The sequence below is a fragment of the Lithobates pipiens genome, unplaced genomic scaffold (assembly GCF_037356315.1).
Source record: "Lithobates pipiens isolate NorthernLeopardFrog02 unplaced genomic scaffold, aLitPip1_a1.2 Scaffold_18, whole genome shotgun sequence".
Taxonomy (NCBI): domain Eukaryota; kingdom Metazoa; phylum Chordata; class Amphibia; order Anura; family Ranidae; genus Lithobates; species Lithobates pipiens.
Window position 1 is genome coordinate 454,233,027 of NW_027507758.1, and position 16,744 is coordinate 454,249,770.

General features: G+C 41.8%; 1 protein-coding gene across 2 annotated transcripts in view; it reads right to left on the bottom strand.

Moving 5' to 3' along the window:
• PLOD2 (procollagen-lysine,2-oxoglutarate 5-dioxygenase 2) overlaps positions 1-16,744 on the bottom strand; it is a 214,495-nt gene that overhangs the window by 131,000 nt on the left and 66,751 nt on the right. For both annotated transcript variants that reach the window (XM_077488240.1, XM_077488241.1), the window contains exon 2: positions 5,563-5,654. In XM_077488240.1, coding sequence (XP_077344366.1) covers positions 5,563-5,654 — 92 coding nt within the window. The remainder of the gene's footprint in view (positions 1-5,562; positions 5,655-16,744) is intronic.

A 16,744-nucleotide genomic window follows, 5' to 3' on the forward strand; every position in this document is an offset into this window, starting at 1 on the left:
TTACCATTTTCATAATCGATTAATCGGCCACTAACATAATGGGGTTAAAAAAAAAGAAAACTAAAATTAGCCCTTTATAGTACAAAGAGAGCAAATCGCTACTGTAAATATTACTTTCCCTGTCCAATAGTAAAAAATGAACCCCTTACAGTAGCGATTTTTTGCTCTTTTTATACTACCGTATATACTCGAGTATAAGCCGAGATTTTCAGCCTCTTTTTTGAGGCTGAAAGTGCCCCCCTCGGCTTATACTCGAGTCATCGCTGTCTGCCCGCTCGATCAGCGTGTCGAGCAGACAGACAGCGGCCATTCTATAGTTCAAAAGCCGCGCCTCCGGCTCCGCCTTCGCCTGTGATAGGCAGAACACTGAATTTCCCAGCAGCCTGTGTTCCGCCTATCACGGACTTCGTATCATCCTCGTACTACGGACGAGGATGATACGATGTACGTGATAGGCGGAACACAGGCTGCTGGGAAATTCAGTGTTCCGCCTATCACAGGCGAAGGCGGCGGCGCAGCTTTTGAATTTTACAATGGCCGCCGAGGCGCCGACGAACGAAGAGGGCACGGGACGGAGGCAAGGCAAGGCAAGGCACGGCACGGCACGGGACGGGACGGGACGGGACGGAGGCAAGGCAAGGCACGGCGGCGAGGCACGGAGGCAAGGAGGCTCGGCACGGGACGGAGGCTCGGGACAAAGGCTCAGGACACAGGTAGGCTGGACACACACACACACACACACACACACACACACACACACATGGATACACACACACACAGGGATGGATGGATGGAGACACACACACACAGGGATGGATGGATGGATGGATGGAGACACACACACACAGGGATGGATGGATGGATGGACACACACACACACACAGGGATGGATGGACGGACACACAGGGATGGACGGACACACAGGGATGGACGGACACACACACAGGGATGGACAGGCATGTCTTACCCTCGGCTTATACACGAGTCAATAAGTTTGCCAGTTTTTTTGGGGGTAAATTGGGGGCCTCGGCTTATATTCGGGTCGGCCTATACTCGAGTATATACGGTAATTTTAGTTTTTTAAACCCCATTATGTTACTAAACATCTCAGGCCTGGGTCACACCTCTGTTTTTTTATGCTTTTTGCAGAAACACACTACAGTTCATTTACATGGTTTCCTATGGGACACGTTCACATCCATGACTTTTTTCAGCTGCTGCATATTTGGAAAAGGCAAGGACTTTTTTTTTTAAACACAAAACGGTGCCATTTAGTTTTTTTGGTTCAATATACTTGAATGAATGAAATACTTGTATAGCGCACAATGCGAACTGAATCGCCTCTAGGCGCTGTGGAGAGCTTTGATCATCTGCTAAAAGAGGAAGGTCTTGAGTTTTTTCCTAAAAGCCAGGTGATTTTCTTCCAGGCGGATGTTGATTGGTAGAGCATTCCATAGGCGAGGCCCTTGGACAGCGAATCTCCGATCCCCCTTGGATTTATACCGGGCTTTGGGCACGAGGAGGAGGTTTTTGTTGGCTGATCGAAGACTGCGGTTTGGTGTGTAATGATTTATTTTCTCCATTAGGTATTGCGGAGCTTCTCTATGCACGCATTTGTGGGTGAGGCAAAGGGTCTTGAACGTGATCCGATTTTTTACGGTTAGCCAATGTAAGCTCCTCAGCGAAGGAGAGATGGATTCCCAGGGTTTCTTTCCTGTTATCAGCCTTGCCGCCGTGTTTTGGATCAGTTGTAATCGCGCAAGTTGATATTGTGGTAATCCTATGTAAAGCGAGTTTGCGTAGTCCAGTCGTGAATTAATGATTGTTCCAACTACCACTGCTTTGTCATTCTTTGGGATAAAAGGGATGAGTCTGCGAAGCATGCACAGCAGGTGGTGAGATCCACTGACCACTGCTCCCATTTGCGCATCCATTGACATTTGTGCATCTAAAATAACCCCGAGACTCTTCGCTTTGGTCTTTGGGGAGATAGTCTGCCCAAAGACGGTTGGTGGAGACCAGGAGGTTTTGGTTGCGGGCTTATGATTTGGGTGTAAGATAAGAAGCTCTGTCTTCGATTCGTTCAGCTGGAGGGAGTTAGTGGTCATCCAGTCCTCTATTGATTTGAGGCAGTTTTCAAGTTGTTGTTGGTGATCTTTTTTTCCATTGATCTGGAAATAAAGTTGCGTGTCATCAGCGTAAGAGTGGAAGCAGAGATCTGAGCATCTGATGATTTGAAGGAGTGGGCGAATGTAAATGTTGAAGAGAACGGGTGATAAAAGGAGAGCCTTGAGGGACTCCGCAGGTGACTGCCCGAGTTTTGGAAAGGAATTTTCCTAGTTTCACTGTCTGCGACTGATTTCCTAGGAAGGACGCGAACCATTACAGATCTATGTCTTGGACTCCGGCTACTTCTGTGAGGCGGACGAGTAAAGTATTGTGATCTACTGTATCAAACGCTGCACTTAGGTCTAGCAGTACGAGGAGACACGGATCTCCGTCATCTGCTGCTTCGAGGGCGTCATCCCAAATCTTGAGGAGAGCTGTTTCTGTTCCATGACCTGGGCAGAAGCCTGATTGAAGCGGGTCCAGGAGTTTGTGAGTATCCAGGTGAAGTTGTAGCTGATGTACTACAGCTTTCTCCATGATCTTAGAAATGGTGTTGAGGCTTGTAATTGGCCTACGGTTGTTTGGATCCTAAGGGTCCAGGTTTGGTTTCTTGAGTAGAGGTTTGACGATGCCTTGTTTGAGGATGCTGGGAACAATCCCTTCCTGGAATGATCTGTTTATGAGGTGGGTTATGGTTGGAGCCACGATGTCGGAGCATTCTTTCAGTAGTTTTGTGGGGATGATGTCAATAGGTGAGGTACTGTCGCGCAATTTATTAATGATGTTTTTTGCGGTGTCTACGGTAATTGGGGATAGTGAAAATTTAGGCGGTTGCGGTATGTTGGTGCAGACATCCTCTTTATGTATTTGCTGGCTGAAGTTGGATGGAGAAGCTGCAGAAAAGCATGTAATAATGCGTTTTTGAGGCAATTTGGTTTTTTTTAATCTGCCCAACAACAAATTGGCCAAACAAAAATGCAAATCGCCGCAAAAATTACTTTTTTTTTTTTTAAAGGTCATTAACCGATTAATCGAAACAATAAATCGGCCAACTAATCGATTATGAAAATAATCATTAGTTGCAGCCCTACTTCTGATCACACTTTTCACCAAAATATAAGTTAACAGCATATGCAGGAATTGACAAATGATTGGCATTTCATTTCAGTGGGTACCATACATATCATGAATCCAATCTGGCTGTGGGGAGATCACAACTGAATTTAATACTGATGCGTTAAAGTGGTTGTAAACCCTTTCATATGTCCAGTGAAGTGACTGGCCTTGGGTAATACACAAACATTAAAACATATCTGCCTACATTAGATGTACCGGTTTATCTTCTTCTCTACATACCTTCAAAGTCTAGAATTTCTACCACTTGTCTGAGCTTCCAGAAAGCATTAAGTTGGGAGCTAAAAAAGGTACACTCTGCAGAGCTCAGTGAGAGCCGATTGGAGGCAAAGGACACCCCCCAACCCCCCCTTCACACAGGAACAGAGTTGAGGCAGTCAATCACAGGCTGTGTGCAGGAAGTCCCTCCCCTGCCACCTCTCCTAAACACAAAAGTGATTTTTTTTTTTGTCTGCCTCAACTCCCCTTCCACTAAACTCCTGAATAGACGCATAGGCTAACATGGAGCGTAAATGCCTTTAAAAACAGCTTTTTAGAGTTGCAGTGTGCACAAGGCCCAAAGTAACAACATAAACGTTCCTGTTATATCATCTTTAGGTCATTGATGAAATCTCCTCTCTTCAGGGAAGCCTATCCCAACTCCCCCTTAAGGGCTCCTGCACACTGCAGCTCACAGGAACTCAAAGTATCGGCTCCTACTGGCTTCTGAGCTCTTATTTTTCTGCCTGGAAACTTCCCTCCTTGTTAGCCACACTATGGCTTTTTCAGGCATATGCTCCTACAGGCAGAAAACAAAACAAAAAAAAACAATCAAACTCGCGTTTTTGAGAGACTAGTGTCCCAAAGAGCTCACAAAAGCTCAAACAAACAAATGTGAAAACATTTGTTCCAGCTTTTTGATCTGTTTATACTGTGGTTAAGAAAATACTATCTAGGACAGGGGTGCCCAACCAGTGGCCCGGGGGCCACATGTGGCCCGCGACCTCCTGCTCTGGGATGGTGGTTTGGCATGCCCAGATTGCAGGATGCCTACCCGCCATGCCAGAGCATTAGTGTTGTGAATGAAGCCAGCGGTAAAGAAAGCAAGCAACTGCGGAGCAGAGCCGCATAAGCCAATACTTCCTGTATAGCACGGGCTCCTGTCATAGGTGGAGTGATACCAAATGCACTTTGCCTGGGACAGCAAGTTTATTACTAAAATCAGTGTATATATGGAAATATCTGTTCTGCAGTGGTTACTGGGCTGCTTTTAAACTGATGAATGAATGAAATACTTGTATAGCGCACAATGCGAACTGAATCGCCTCTAGGCGCTGTGGCGAGCTTTGATCATCTGCTAAAAGAGGAAGGTCTTGAGTTTTTTCCTAAAAGCCAGGTGATTTTCTTCCACATCTGATCCTCAGGTGTAGCGCAGTGTACCTGTGGCTTACCTGCACTGAGCCATAGACTTCTGGTTTTACCTGTGGGTTTGGTGCACTTTCAAAAAGTACAAGCAAACCTGCAGGAAAGCCACAGGTGCGCTGCGTCCACTGAGTGGGTAGACCACAGACCATCAGTGTAAAAGTAGCCTTGGGCTTCTTTAACATCATCTGTCTGACCCAATGGGAATTTCCATTCACCTCTATGGAGGCTAAAAAACAGAAGTGGTCCTGTCCCCTTCCATTTGATCAGATGAGAGAGCCCATAGATTAGAGTGGGCTGTGTCTGCTTTGCATACGCAGACCTGTCATCTGCTCATTGTGGCCCATGACTGGTTACTAAGTCGCTTAAGTGGCCCTTGCTCTTCAAAAAGGATGGGGCACCTGATCTAGGAGGAAAAACAAAATAAAAAAATAATGCTTATGCTCAAAAAAAAAAGCTCAAAAAAGGTGCTTGTAGAAGCTTGAAGCGCAATATAAAAACATGCGCAAGAGCATAAAAAAAAAGCACAAGCTTCTTCAAGCTGAAATAAAAGCTCAAATGCCTGTAAAAGCAGTTTTTTTATTTTTTAGCCACAGTGTGCATGAGCCCTAAAACTGTACTTTTAACTTTCGTTATCAGCTCATCCCTCAGAGTTATTACCTTTTGTACCACTTGCCCCTACCCCTCAGATTGTAAGTTCTTGTGAGGAGGGCGCTTTTAAACCAGGGACGTACGGTTAGGGGCCTAAAAAAAAAAAAAAAAAAAAAAGAAGGAGGTCGTATCTCGGTGACCTGGGGTCACAGAGACCCCAAATTTGGGGGATATTTAGCCCAATTCATACACAACCAAGTATCAAACTTGTAATAGAAAAAAACCTCACATGTTCAGGCATAAGTAAATTCTATAGAAAATACATACCTTCACAGTGTAGTCAAAGTACTTAGCAGATTGCATGAACCGAAGGAATCCATCTGTTTCTTTTGTTGCAACAGTTAAAACCAACAGCTTATCTGAAAGATTGAAAAATACATAAATATTAATATTTCAAAATATAATAATATGATACATTTACAAGAGAAAAAGATGTAGGACCTTATACAAGTTTAGATGCATCCTATCCAGGTACTGAAAACATAGTGTTGATTTTCCAAAGGCAAATAGGCTATTCCCTTTGTAAGGGAAGTTGCACATTGCAAGGGAATTCCCTCTGGAGCTTAGTGAATGTAGTGAAGTTTCATTTTGCAAAGAATACCCAATCACATGCAAGAAAATGAAAAAAAAATAAAAAAAAAATAAAAACACACAGGAATGTGCCTTCACATCATTGGATGTCAGCAGATCACCACATTCACTGAGCTCTTGAGAAAAGTTCACTGCAAAGAGGACAGTCTCTTTGCATTTAATAATACAACCCCACATTGTGTTGGAGAGGAGACAAAACTATTCCCAATATCTTCATATTCTAATAAAGTCATCTATATGAAGTATTTTTCCATAAACATACGGATTTCTAGCTGCAGAACTGAAATATGATACATTTCCTTCTATATTTTATGTTCACGTTCCAAGGTGATAGTCATGTGTGTAGAAAAAGTGAGAATGAGTTATGATCTACTCATCCTATGCCTTGTGTTTTATCGACTGATCATTGAAAGCCAGTTCCTGTGCCACACAACATTTTACTTCCAGATTTTATTTTGTTAACCCTTTAACCCTTGTTTTTTTCAAAACTTAAAAACAAACAATTTAAGTTAACTTTTTAAAAGCAATACTGCTGTACTCACAGGCAGAGATAAGGATCCTCTTTATATCTGAATTTCAGATATATAATACACAAAAATAAATGCGTCAAGTCATTCAATAACATTTTTTAATTCCTGTGGCCCTATTAACAGCAGAGTTCAGCCGGGGGGGGGGTTATAGGAAGAGAGAACAGAGTGACAGAGTTTTAAAGGATTGTAAATGTACATAATAAAAAAATAAAATAAAAAAAAATCAATCATGTCTATAGTTGCCTATGTTGTACCATGGAATTGCACAGAGCGGCCGGGAACCTCCACTTTTTCAGGTCCCCCGCCAACGCTCCTGGCCCCTCCTCTCTGGCCAGAAGATCGCACCAGAGTCCTTCTGCTGCGTCCATTGACACAGACAGCATGACTCAGCCCGCCCCGCCATCCTTTGTCACTGACTTTAATTGACAGCACTGAGAGCCAATGGCTCCCGGTGCCCCAGCAAAGCCAGCAAGCCAGAAGTGAGTAGAGAAAAGATCTGCAGACATGCATGGTGCTGGATCAAATGAGGTCTCAGGTAAGTAAGAGGAGGAATGCATTAAGGTAAACATTTTTTAGACTTTACAACCATTTTAAGCTTATTGGTCTGCTTATACACCGGTCAGTGCTTAGCCACTGGGTTGGAGACCTGTAAGGATAACTTTAGACTTGCGTTTAAACTGCTAAGCCTCTGAAAAGTGATCCTCAGATGGCTTACCAACGCAACCATGTGCATTGCATGTGGCATTTGTGCCACATTTCCATTTTCTTGAATGTGTCCTGCCAGACGACTGCCCCAGTCCACTGCTTTTTCAGCTCAAAAAGGAGGGTGGTGAGGGGTAGGAGGGTGGTGAGGGGTAGGAGGGTGGTGAGGGGTAGGAGGGTGGCTAAAATAAATAAAATGGCTCAACTGCACATTAAAAACAACCCAATCACAAGTATAAGCACTTGCCAACCGCCGATTTACATTAGCAAAAGGGCATACCCGTACGTCCTTCCGTATTTCCCGCGGACTCAATTTGCCAGCAGCCTGTGATTGCAAGGAGGAGAGGCAGAACAAGGCATTTCCCAGTTCTGTCTAGCAACATGACAGGGATCTACCCAATGATCGGGAGCAGTAATCTCCATGATGTTCTAGTGAGCCCACCCCCTACAGTTAGAGCACACCCAGGGAACACAATTAACCCCTTGATTGCCCCCTAGTGTTTAACCCCTTCCCTGCCAGTGACATTTTCACAGTAATCAGTGGTTATGTTTAGCTCTGATCGCTGTATAAATATGAATGGTCCCAAAAGTGTCTGATCTGTCTGCTGCAATGTCGAAGTCACAATAAAAAAATAAAATAAAATCAGATCGCCATTACTAGTAAAAAAAAGTTAAATAAATAAAAATGCCATAAATCTATCCCCTATTTTGTAGACGCTATAACTTTTGCGCAAAACAATCCATATATGCTTATTGTGTTTTTTTTTTTTTTTTACCAAAAATATGTAGAAGAATTTAGTTTATATTTTTTTAGGGATATTATAGCAAAAAGTATTGCTTTTTTGTTTATAGCACAAAAAATAAAAACCCCAGAGATGATCAAATACCACCAAAAGAAAGCTCTATTTGTGGGGAAAAAAAATAGGATGTAAATTTTGTTTGGGTACAACAATGCGCGGCTGCACAATTGTCATCTAAAGCGACAGCGCCGAATAGACATCTCAGTACTGGATGGACAGAAATGCTAAATTCTTGGATAGGCAAAGAAATCTGGTTACTTTTAAAATGTTTATTTAGCGGTGTGCCTGGAGTTCAGCTTTAAAATGAATAGGCACATTCAAAAAGTGGTTTAGAGCAAAATAAGTGTAAGCACAGTGACTCAGTGGTTAGCACTACTGTCTAGCAACACGAGGGCTGTCAGTTCGAATCCCAACCATGGCACTACATGCCTGAAGTTTGCATGGGTTTCCTCTGGGACTGGGTACATTGCTTTCCTCCCAAGACATGCTGTTATGTTAACTGGTTCCTGTCTAAATTGGCCTTATTTTTGCGTATGTTTAAATGTGTGTGAAGGACCTTAGATTGTAAGCTCCTTGAGGGCAGGGACTGATATGAATGTACAATATATATGTGAAGTGCTGCCTGACGCGACAGTGCTAGATAAGTATCTGAAATAAATAAAAATAAATTAAATGTTAAGCTCCAGGGCAGTGGTAAATCATAAAATGTGTTTAGGTTGGGAGCGGATGCAACGCCTCGACTGAAGACTACAAAGCAGTTCTTAACATCTTGTAATTGAAAGCTCTAAAACAAACATTCTGAGAGTTCTTACGCAGGATGTGATTGCAATATACGCAACTGCTACAAGCATGTGGAGTCTAGAAGAGTTTTCTGTCTGCTAGGACCAAAACCGAATGGAATGCTTACAGAATTTAAAAAAAAGGGAAAGAAAAATAACTATTACATTTTCATATTTCTAATGTTTTGTTTGAGTTCTCCTATATATTTCACTTTTCACAGTGCTTATAGATAAATGAACTTTAGAAATATTAAATAAAAGATGAAAAATAAAAAGGCATTTACCATATAAAACAAAATACAAGTAAATAGTAGCGCTAGTAACTAAAAACATATAACGCCCAGTGACAAGTGTTGATGATATCGTACACAAATATATACCGGTGACCATAATCCGTGACTAAATAGTCCATTTGTGAGATATGATGTCTCAAGCTAAATTGTAATCTTGGATTCTTCTGATCACAATGTTGCTGCACTATTAGAGCACTTTGTTTTATTATATGTGGAGAGTTTATGACATCGGGTTCACGACTGGATATCGGTGGATGTTTAACCCTGTGAGGGTTAATGCCGATATGCCGAGCATGGGAGTGCAAGGCACCTTCATCTGATGAGCCCATATCCAGAGGGGCATGGAATCACCAAGTGCACGTGGTGAGGTGGAAGAATTCAAGATTAATATTTTGCTTGAGACATCATGTCTCACATATTGGCTATTTCGTCACTGATTATGGTCACATTTATATATTTTTGTATCATCAGTTTACCAGTCACCAAACACTTGTCACTGGGCGTTATATGATTTTAGTTACTAGCGCTACTATTTACTTGTTTTTTTTTATACGGTAAATGCCTTTTCATATTTTGTTTCATTTAAAGTTGCAGCTTATTTATTTTTACATTTCATGTGGCGCAGTGGTGGGACCTCAAGTGTTGGTGTATGGATCTTGTGAACCGTCATATGTTGTTATTTAACCACTTGCTTACTGGGCACTTAAACCCCCCTCAGTCCCAGACCAATTTTCAGCTTTCAGCGCTGATGCACTTTGAATGACAATTACGCGGTCATACAACACTGTACCCAAATGAAAATTTTATCATTTTTTTCCCACAAATAGAGCTTTCTTTTGGTGGTATTTAATTACAGTTGGGAGTTTTATTTTTTGCTAAACAAACAAAAAAAGATGCAAAAAAAAAAAAAAAAAAATCATGTTTTAATAGTTTGTTATAAAATTTTGCAAACGGGTCATTTTTCTCCTTCATTGAAGTGCGCTGATTAGGCGGCACTGATAGGCTGCACTGGTGGGCACTGATGGGCTGCATTGGTGGGCACTGATAGGCATAGTTAAGGCGGCACTAATAGGCACAGATAAGGCGGCACTGATGGGCAAAGATGGGCACGGATGGGTGGCACGGATGGGCACTGATAGGTACCACTGATAGATGGGACTGATGGGCACTGATAGGTGGCTCTGATAGGTGGCACTGCAGGGCGGCACTGCTGGGCACTGGTAGATGACACTGATGGGCACGGATATGTGGCACTGGGGTGCAGCACCTTTGAGGCAGATTGTGGGCACTGCTGGGTGGCACTTTTATTAAATGTGGCACTGCAGGGGGCAGGTGGGCACAAGCAGGGCTGGCCGTGATCGGGACTAGTGTCCCGATCACGGCCGCCGGTGATCGGCTTTTTTTTTTTCTCCTCGCGCTGTCAGCGCGAGGAGGAATAGCCGATTACCGGCTCCGTTATATCACATGATCAGCTGTCATTGGCTGACAGGTGATCACGTGATAAGGGGGTCGGGATCAACCCCTTGCACGGATCGGTGATCAGGCGAGTCTCATGGACTCACCGATCACAGAGCGCGCCGCGCGCGCCCCTCAGGGGGCGCGCAGGCCGCTCGTACATGGGACTACGTCTATTGACGTCGTCCCGGAAAAGGAGATCCGCGCTGTAGCTGTCATTTGGCTATAGCGCGGATCTCAAGTGGTTAAAGACGATACATGACAAGAACTGCGCCAATGTGATTTTTATACAAAATAAAGAATGTCATGAACTAAACTTTTGCATCATATTGGTATCCTTTTCCCTGTAAGACTTTGTTTTTGACCTAACCTTGTACTCCCTTTTTATTTACATGCAGATTTGTTGTCTATACTTTTCTGATGAAGGGCACACCAGGCCACTTCTGATTCACTACCCATATCTGACTTGGTCAGGAAACTTGTTCTAACCCTTTCTGCATCCTAATTGTGAATATTGGACAAGCTGTTGGGGTTTGAGTCACAGAAAGACTAATCCAATTAAATTCTATAGGGTTAACATTTGATAAATTATGGCCATTTTGGGGATTAACAGGCAATCTTCTGTACAGCAGAGGGAATACATCTGAAGCCATAGGATTTCCAATGCCCTGTACACAGACGTTCCAGCAGACTAGGTCAGACGGAATCAGTCCATCAGACAATCCGATCGTGTGTGGGCTATTACGATTTTTTTTTTTTTTTTTTTTTAAAGGAAAAAAAAAAAAACACAACAACAACAACAGGTGGACCTAGAAATAGAACATGTTTCAAATCTGTACGATTGACTTAATTCCTATAGGGAAAACTGTTTGTATGCTGGTCCGACAGACCAAATACGATGCAAGGGCAGCTATTAAACTTTTTTAGTCCGGTCTTAAGTCAAAACAAACAGACTTTCGAATGTGTGGGCAAGTCTGTTCGTTTGGAAGGTCCGTCGCAAAGCCGTCGGACCTAGTCTGCCAGAAAGTCCGGTTGTGTGTACACAGCATTAGACATGCTTTACATACAGCCTCATCAACCATGTACACTGGCAGTACATATTTGGATATGGAATTGATTTATTTTATAATGGACTTGGTTTACACGCAACAGCAGCAATACAATACGATTCATTTCAGTTTGACAAAAAGGCTTTTTAGGTAGTCTTCGCAAAGAAACAGGTTTTTTTTCATCAAAAGAGAACAGACCCGTTTTGACCAGTGGATAGAAAATTGGCCAATAGTTTGATGTGGCTCTCTTATTACTGATGCAAAACTGCTTGTCCACTGCCTAATTTCTATCAAACTTTCGTTAAAATTAAACTTTAGTCGGAACATAAAGCCCTGCTAGATCATTTCTGGTTGGCCTCTTTTGCAGGTACAGCTATGTAAAACAATAAAGTGTCTATACTGTTTAAAATCCAGTAATACACTGTCTCACCCACTCTGCACATGCTCAGTTGCTCTATTTTCTGGCACTATGCCAATAACATAGAAGCGGATCCACTCACAGCCTAAAGATTTACTGCTGCTCAAAAGCACTGGCATCCAGCAAACTGGAAGCATCAAGCAAGAAGAAACAGGAGCAATGCTGGAGGTAATTTACAGCACACACACAAATATTGATAGTATAATTATTCATATGGAGCATATGTTCCTTGCTAAAGAACATTTTGGATCAAGCTGTTATGGGTAATGTTTTGCTAGAAGCGTAGGAGAGGTTAGAATATACAGCAGTGTTAAATTGCCTAGTAGCAGGACATTTTTAAGAAGGGGAGAATTGGCTGAAATGTACTGCACATTCACTAAATTAATTAAGAGACCGCAGATGACACAGCAGTGTCAAATTAGCCAGCAGAGGGACAATTTTAAACAGCAAGGCTAGGCCTGCATTTACTTTAGACAAAAAGCCAAGGATGGGGTTTCCTACTGAAATTAAGGTACTACAGAAGATACAGCAGTGTAGAATTTGCCAGAAGCAGGACAGTTTTAAATCGGGGATAATAGACCAAAATAACCGTAAGAAAATGTGATGTGGTTCTGGCAGTGATGGAGCAGTGTGCTGCAAATAAATGGCAGCTCCAAAAACAGATAGTCAGTAACAGGTAAGTTTAGCACATTATAAGTTAAAAACAAACAAACAAACATTCTCCTGGGCAAATCTGCACACAAGATTTTCTTCAAACCTATACAGTAGTAGCCACAAATCTGAACCTCATGCCCATTGAACACCATTTTTGGCCAATGGGACCACTCATCAGTGTCATGTTCCATTACCAAGGCTTAGGAGGAAATAGTGTAGAGGTCAGGCTATTGATCAGGATATCTTGTGCATAGTCTCAGGAGAGGATAAAAATGTGAAAAATTATGGGCCGCGTTTCAGAGGACTGACCTGGAATGCAGGCACCTGGATGCACCACTGGGTAGTGAAGCTACTTTCCTTCACTTCAGGGTCTCTATTTTAAAGAGATTTCATGGTTTTACCATGGCGCGGCTGTTTTAGGGACACTTATTGACAATTGACCAACATGGGCAGTCTACAAAGTGAGTTATTATAAAAAAAGACTGCACTTCCTCTATTCTGAATAGCTCTATAGATTTGTTTGGATGTCATAAGATGTTCATAGCTCAGGAGGACATTTTTCAGGTGTCTATGATAGAATATGAAATGCAGTTGTACAGGACAGCTTTAGTTGTGTCTCGCAGTAATTAGTTGATCCCAGGTACTGACAGAACAGCGGCTAGGAGAAATCTGACCCTTTTATATCCCAGTCTCAGGGGGGAAATTGCAGAAAATGAGGTAATGAACATACCAAGACTGAGGTTCATAACCAGGTGACTTTTTATTGATGTGGACAGCCCGACAAGCCTGAGGTGGCCATGACCAAATTGATATTATACACAGGAAGTCTTTTCTGAAAACGATTTGAGCTCAGCATTTTTAAAAGAAAACGCTTGTATACCACAGGTTCCCTTTAGCTACAACAAAATGTTTATATTGCCCTCAAAGCCAACTTGCAGTGACATTCAGTACAGTTAAAGTGGCTGTAAAGCCTTACAAAACACTTTGACCTACAGGTAAGCCTAGATTAAGGCTTACCTGTAGGTCCAAGAAAGATCTCCTAAACCTATACGGTTTAGGAGATATTTGCCCGAAGACAGGCACCGCTGTCTACGGCGCATGCGCCATAGACAACGGCGCGCAGGCGCACTGAGCGTGGCATCGTCGATGACGAAGATGCCGCGCGTCTCGGCTCCCATGCACGAGAGTGACGTCATCGTGGCGGAGCCGAATGACAGTGGCGGAGCTGCGAGACCCCGCCGAGAAGACGGATGCGCCGGACTACAGGGGACAGCGGTGACATCGCTGGCTCCTGTGTCAGGTAAGTGACACATAATGGGCTACTATGCGATGCATAGTAGTCCATTATGCTTTACATTTACAGGGAATGAAAGAGGAAGTAAACTCATCAGGGTTTACTTCCTCTTTAAATGTCAAATAGGCCTTCAACTGCTCAGCCTCTGAGTCCTGCATTATAATGCATTTAATATTTTAGATGTACACCTCGCACACTTAAAACATTCTTCAGTATATAAAAGACACCAACTTCAAAATGAAGTCATTGGTTTGGCCTTTTCCTACCTTCTACTTCTTGCCTCTGGCTGTTGAATCTAACAGATGAACTCACTGAGCAAAAACAAGGTGCAGGAGCCAGTCGGGTCAAGGTTGCTATATTTATAAACAGAACTACCTTGCTTTTGGAATTCCCGGAAGCTAGAAAAGTATTAGTGCTTTAAAAAAGGTTAGCTTTCACTTTATTACACAAAAGATAATTTAATTTACAGAATCAATGGTATGATATTACAGAGACCAAAACACCACTTTAAAAAATGACGCCCGTTTATAAAGCATAGCTATGTACTGTGCAAATCAACTTGGGAGAACTTTGTTTTGCGTGATTTGTGAAAGTCACGCGACAGGCCTCAATTAAAATAACAGAGTTCTGTCCTTGCGTAAAGCAGAGAATACTCCACAACATACTGCAAGTTACACACCACAGCCCGCATTTTATGAATGGGCCACAAATCGGTCAGACATATGAATTAGCATAGTGATGTGTAGCAGCATGCGTACAAAACGTAACTAGAAAAACACATTAACATTTTATTAATGTCTTAACTGTACAGTATTGTGTTGCTTAATAGCAGATATAAAGAACTAGTATATAACTAGTGATAGTGCCCATAGGGGTCAGACAAAAGATTGCTTTCGTTTTTATTCAAAACTTTGTGCAATGTAATTCTTATGAATTTTTTTTTGCTTTAAATACTCAATGTTTTGACCTATTATTTTTTCAAAGCCATATGCCTGTTTTTTGTGCAAAAAATAAATAAAATTATATAATATATATATTCTCTCAGGTCTCACTAATTTAAAACAGCAAATAAGTGTAATCATTTTTCATCACCGCTGCTCGAATTAGTTTCGTTTTTTTAGTCAAAAAAAAGAAGGTCTCCGTTTCCCAAGATGAGTTGCAAAACTAGGTAAAGCCTATAGCAATGTTCTCTGTCCTCAAGCAACCCCAACAGGTCTTTTCAGGATTTCCCTCAGATAAATGGCTGTGCTAATTACTAAGGCAGTGAAACTGATCAACTCACCAGTGAAAGAAAAATAAATTAAAAAAAAAAAAAAAGGAAGGAAAGTACATGCCCTGTTGGGGTACTTGAGAAACATTGGCCTATAGGATTGTCCATCAGCAAGTTTGGAAAACAATGGTAAGTAGAAGACATTTGTAAACAACCCAGGTTCCCATACTCACACTCTTTATGAACAGGCTTTTGTATCATTGTACAGAGCAGGCAAACCCAGCTGCGCTTGATCTCTGGGCATAAATACATTTTCCCCTTATGCCATGTACACACGACCGGTTTTCCCATTGGAATAAACTCTGAAGGTTTTTCTGATGGAATTCTGCTGAAACGGTCTTGCATACACACGATCACACCAAATTCCGATCGCCAAGAACGCGGTGACGTACAACACGTACAACAGGACTAGAAAAAGGAAGTTCAATAGCCAGTAGCCAATAGCTTCCATCTCATACTTGCTTCAGAGCATGCATCGTTTTTGGTATGTCGGAAGAGCATACAGACGAGCGGTTTTCCCCGATAGGAATTGGTTCCGTCGGAAATATTTAGAACATGTTCTATTTCTAGGTCCGTCAGAATTTTAGAATTCTTACCCGTTTCTGTTCTGAAAAAATATGAATATGGCAGATTGCAGATTGAATGGCAGTGACATTTTTATTATTATCAGCTTATGCACTTGCAGTGTTCAAATTAGTAAAATGCAAGGTCTGCATCTCTTTAGAAGCAAATAACTTTTAGTTGCAGAGGATGCCTAAAATCTGACTTGTATCTCAGTGCGGACATTTTGGAAAATTAGTCAGCCGATTACACAAGGTGTAATTACATTTATGAGGGTGTTCTGTACACCAACGCAACGCCTCCAGATTGCATTGAATGTTATATCAAATGACAGTGCTGGAGCAACTGTATATAAAAAGTAAGTGGCCATCCTGAGCGGCGGTCACAAAGGGGTGGAGTGACTTTTAACGTGTTTTTTTTTTTTTTTTTTTGCTTTTTCCCCACAAAAGTGGAGTTACCCTTTAAGTTTGCTGATCCTTTACTGTGTAGAAAGAAAGAGAACCAGCAAAAGATAAATTACGGTCTATTTATTGAAACAAAAACACAGTAGAAAGGTCAGTTAGGTAATATCTGAGGGAGAACAGTTATTTATTTTAGTCTGGGTAGAGAGACTGCTCTGTGATTGGATTGTTATGGTAACAAGGAAATTTGGTATTGAAAACAAATATTTCAGCTAACTTTATTGAAAAATGCAATCGAGTTACCATTTTTTTTCCACCTGGTTCTTCTTAAAATAAACAATTTCTATTAACAAAATATTCTAACACCAAGCAATTTAGTTCTTGTTCTGGTGACAAAAAAATAAAAAATCACCTCCAAGTGAACTATATACAGTGCAAAAGGTTGTAAGTTTTTTTTTTTCAGAACAGAGAAAGGCAAGATTGAGTTTTTCAAACTATACCCTTTGAAAAATGCACTGCAAATAAGGCCCCCTTCACACTTGTGCGACTTTTCCTGCCACTTTGGACATAAGAGTCGCATGACAAGTCATACACCATGATTCCCAATGATAACCATTCATATTTAGGCAACTTCAAAGTAGTCCCTGTACTG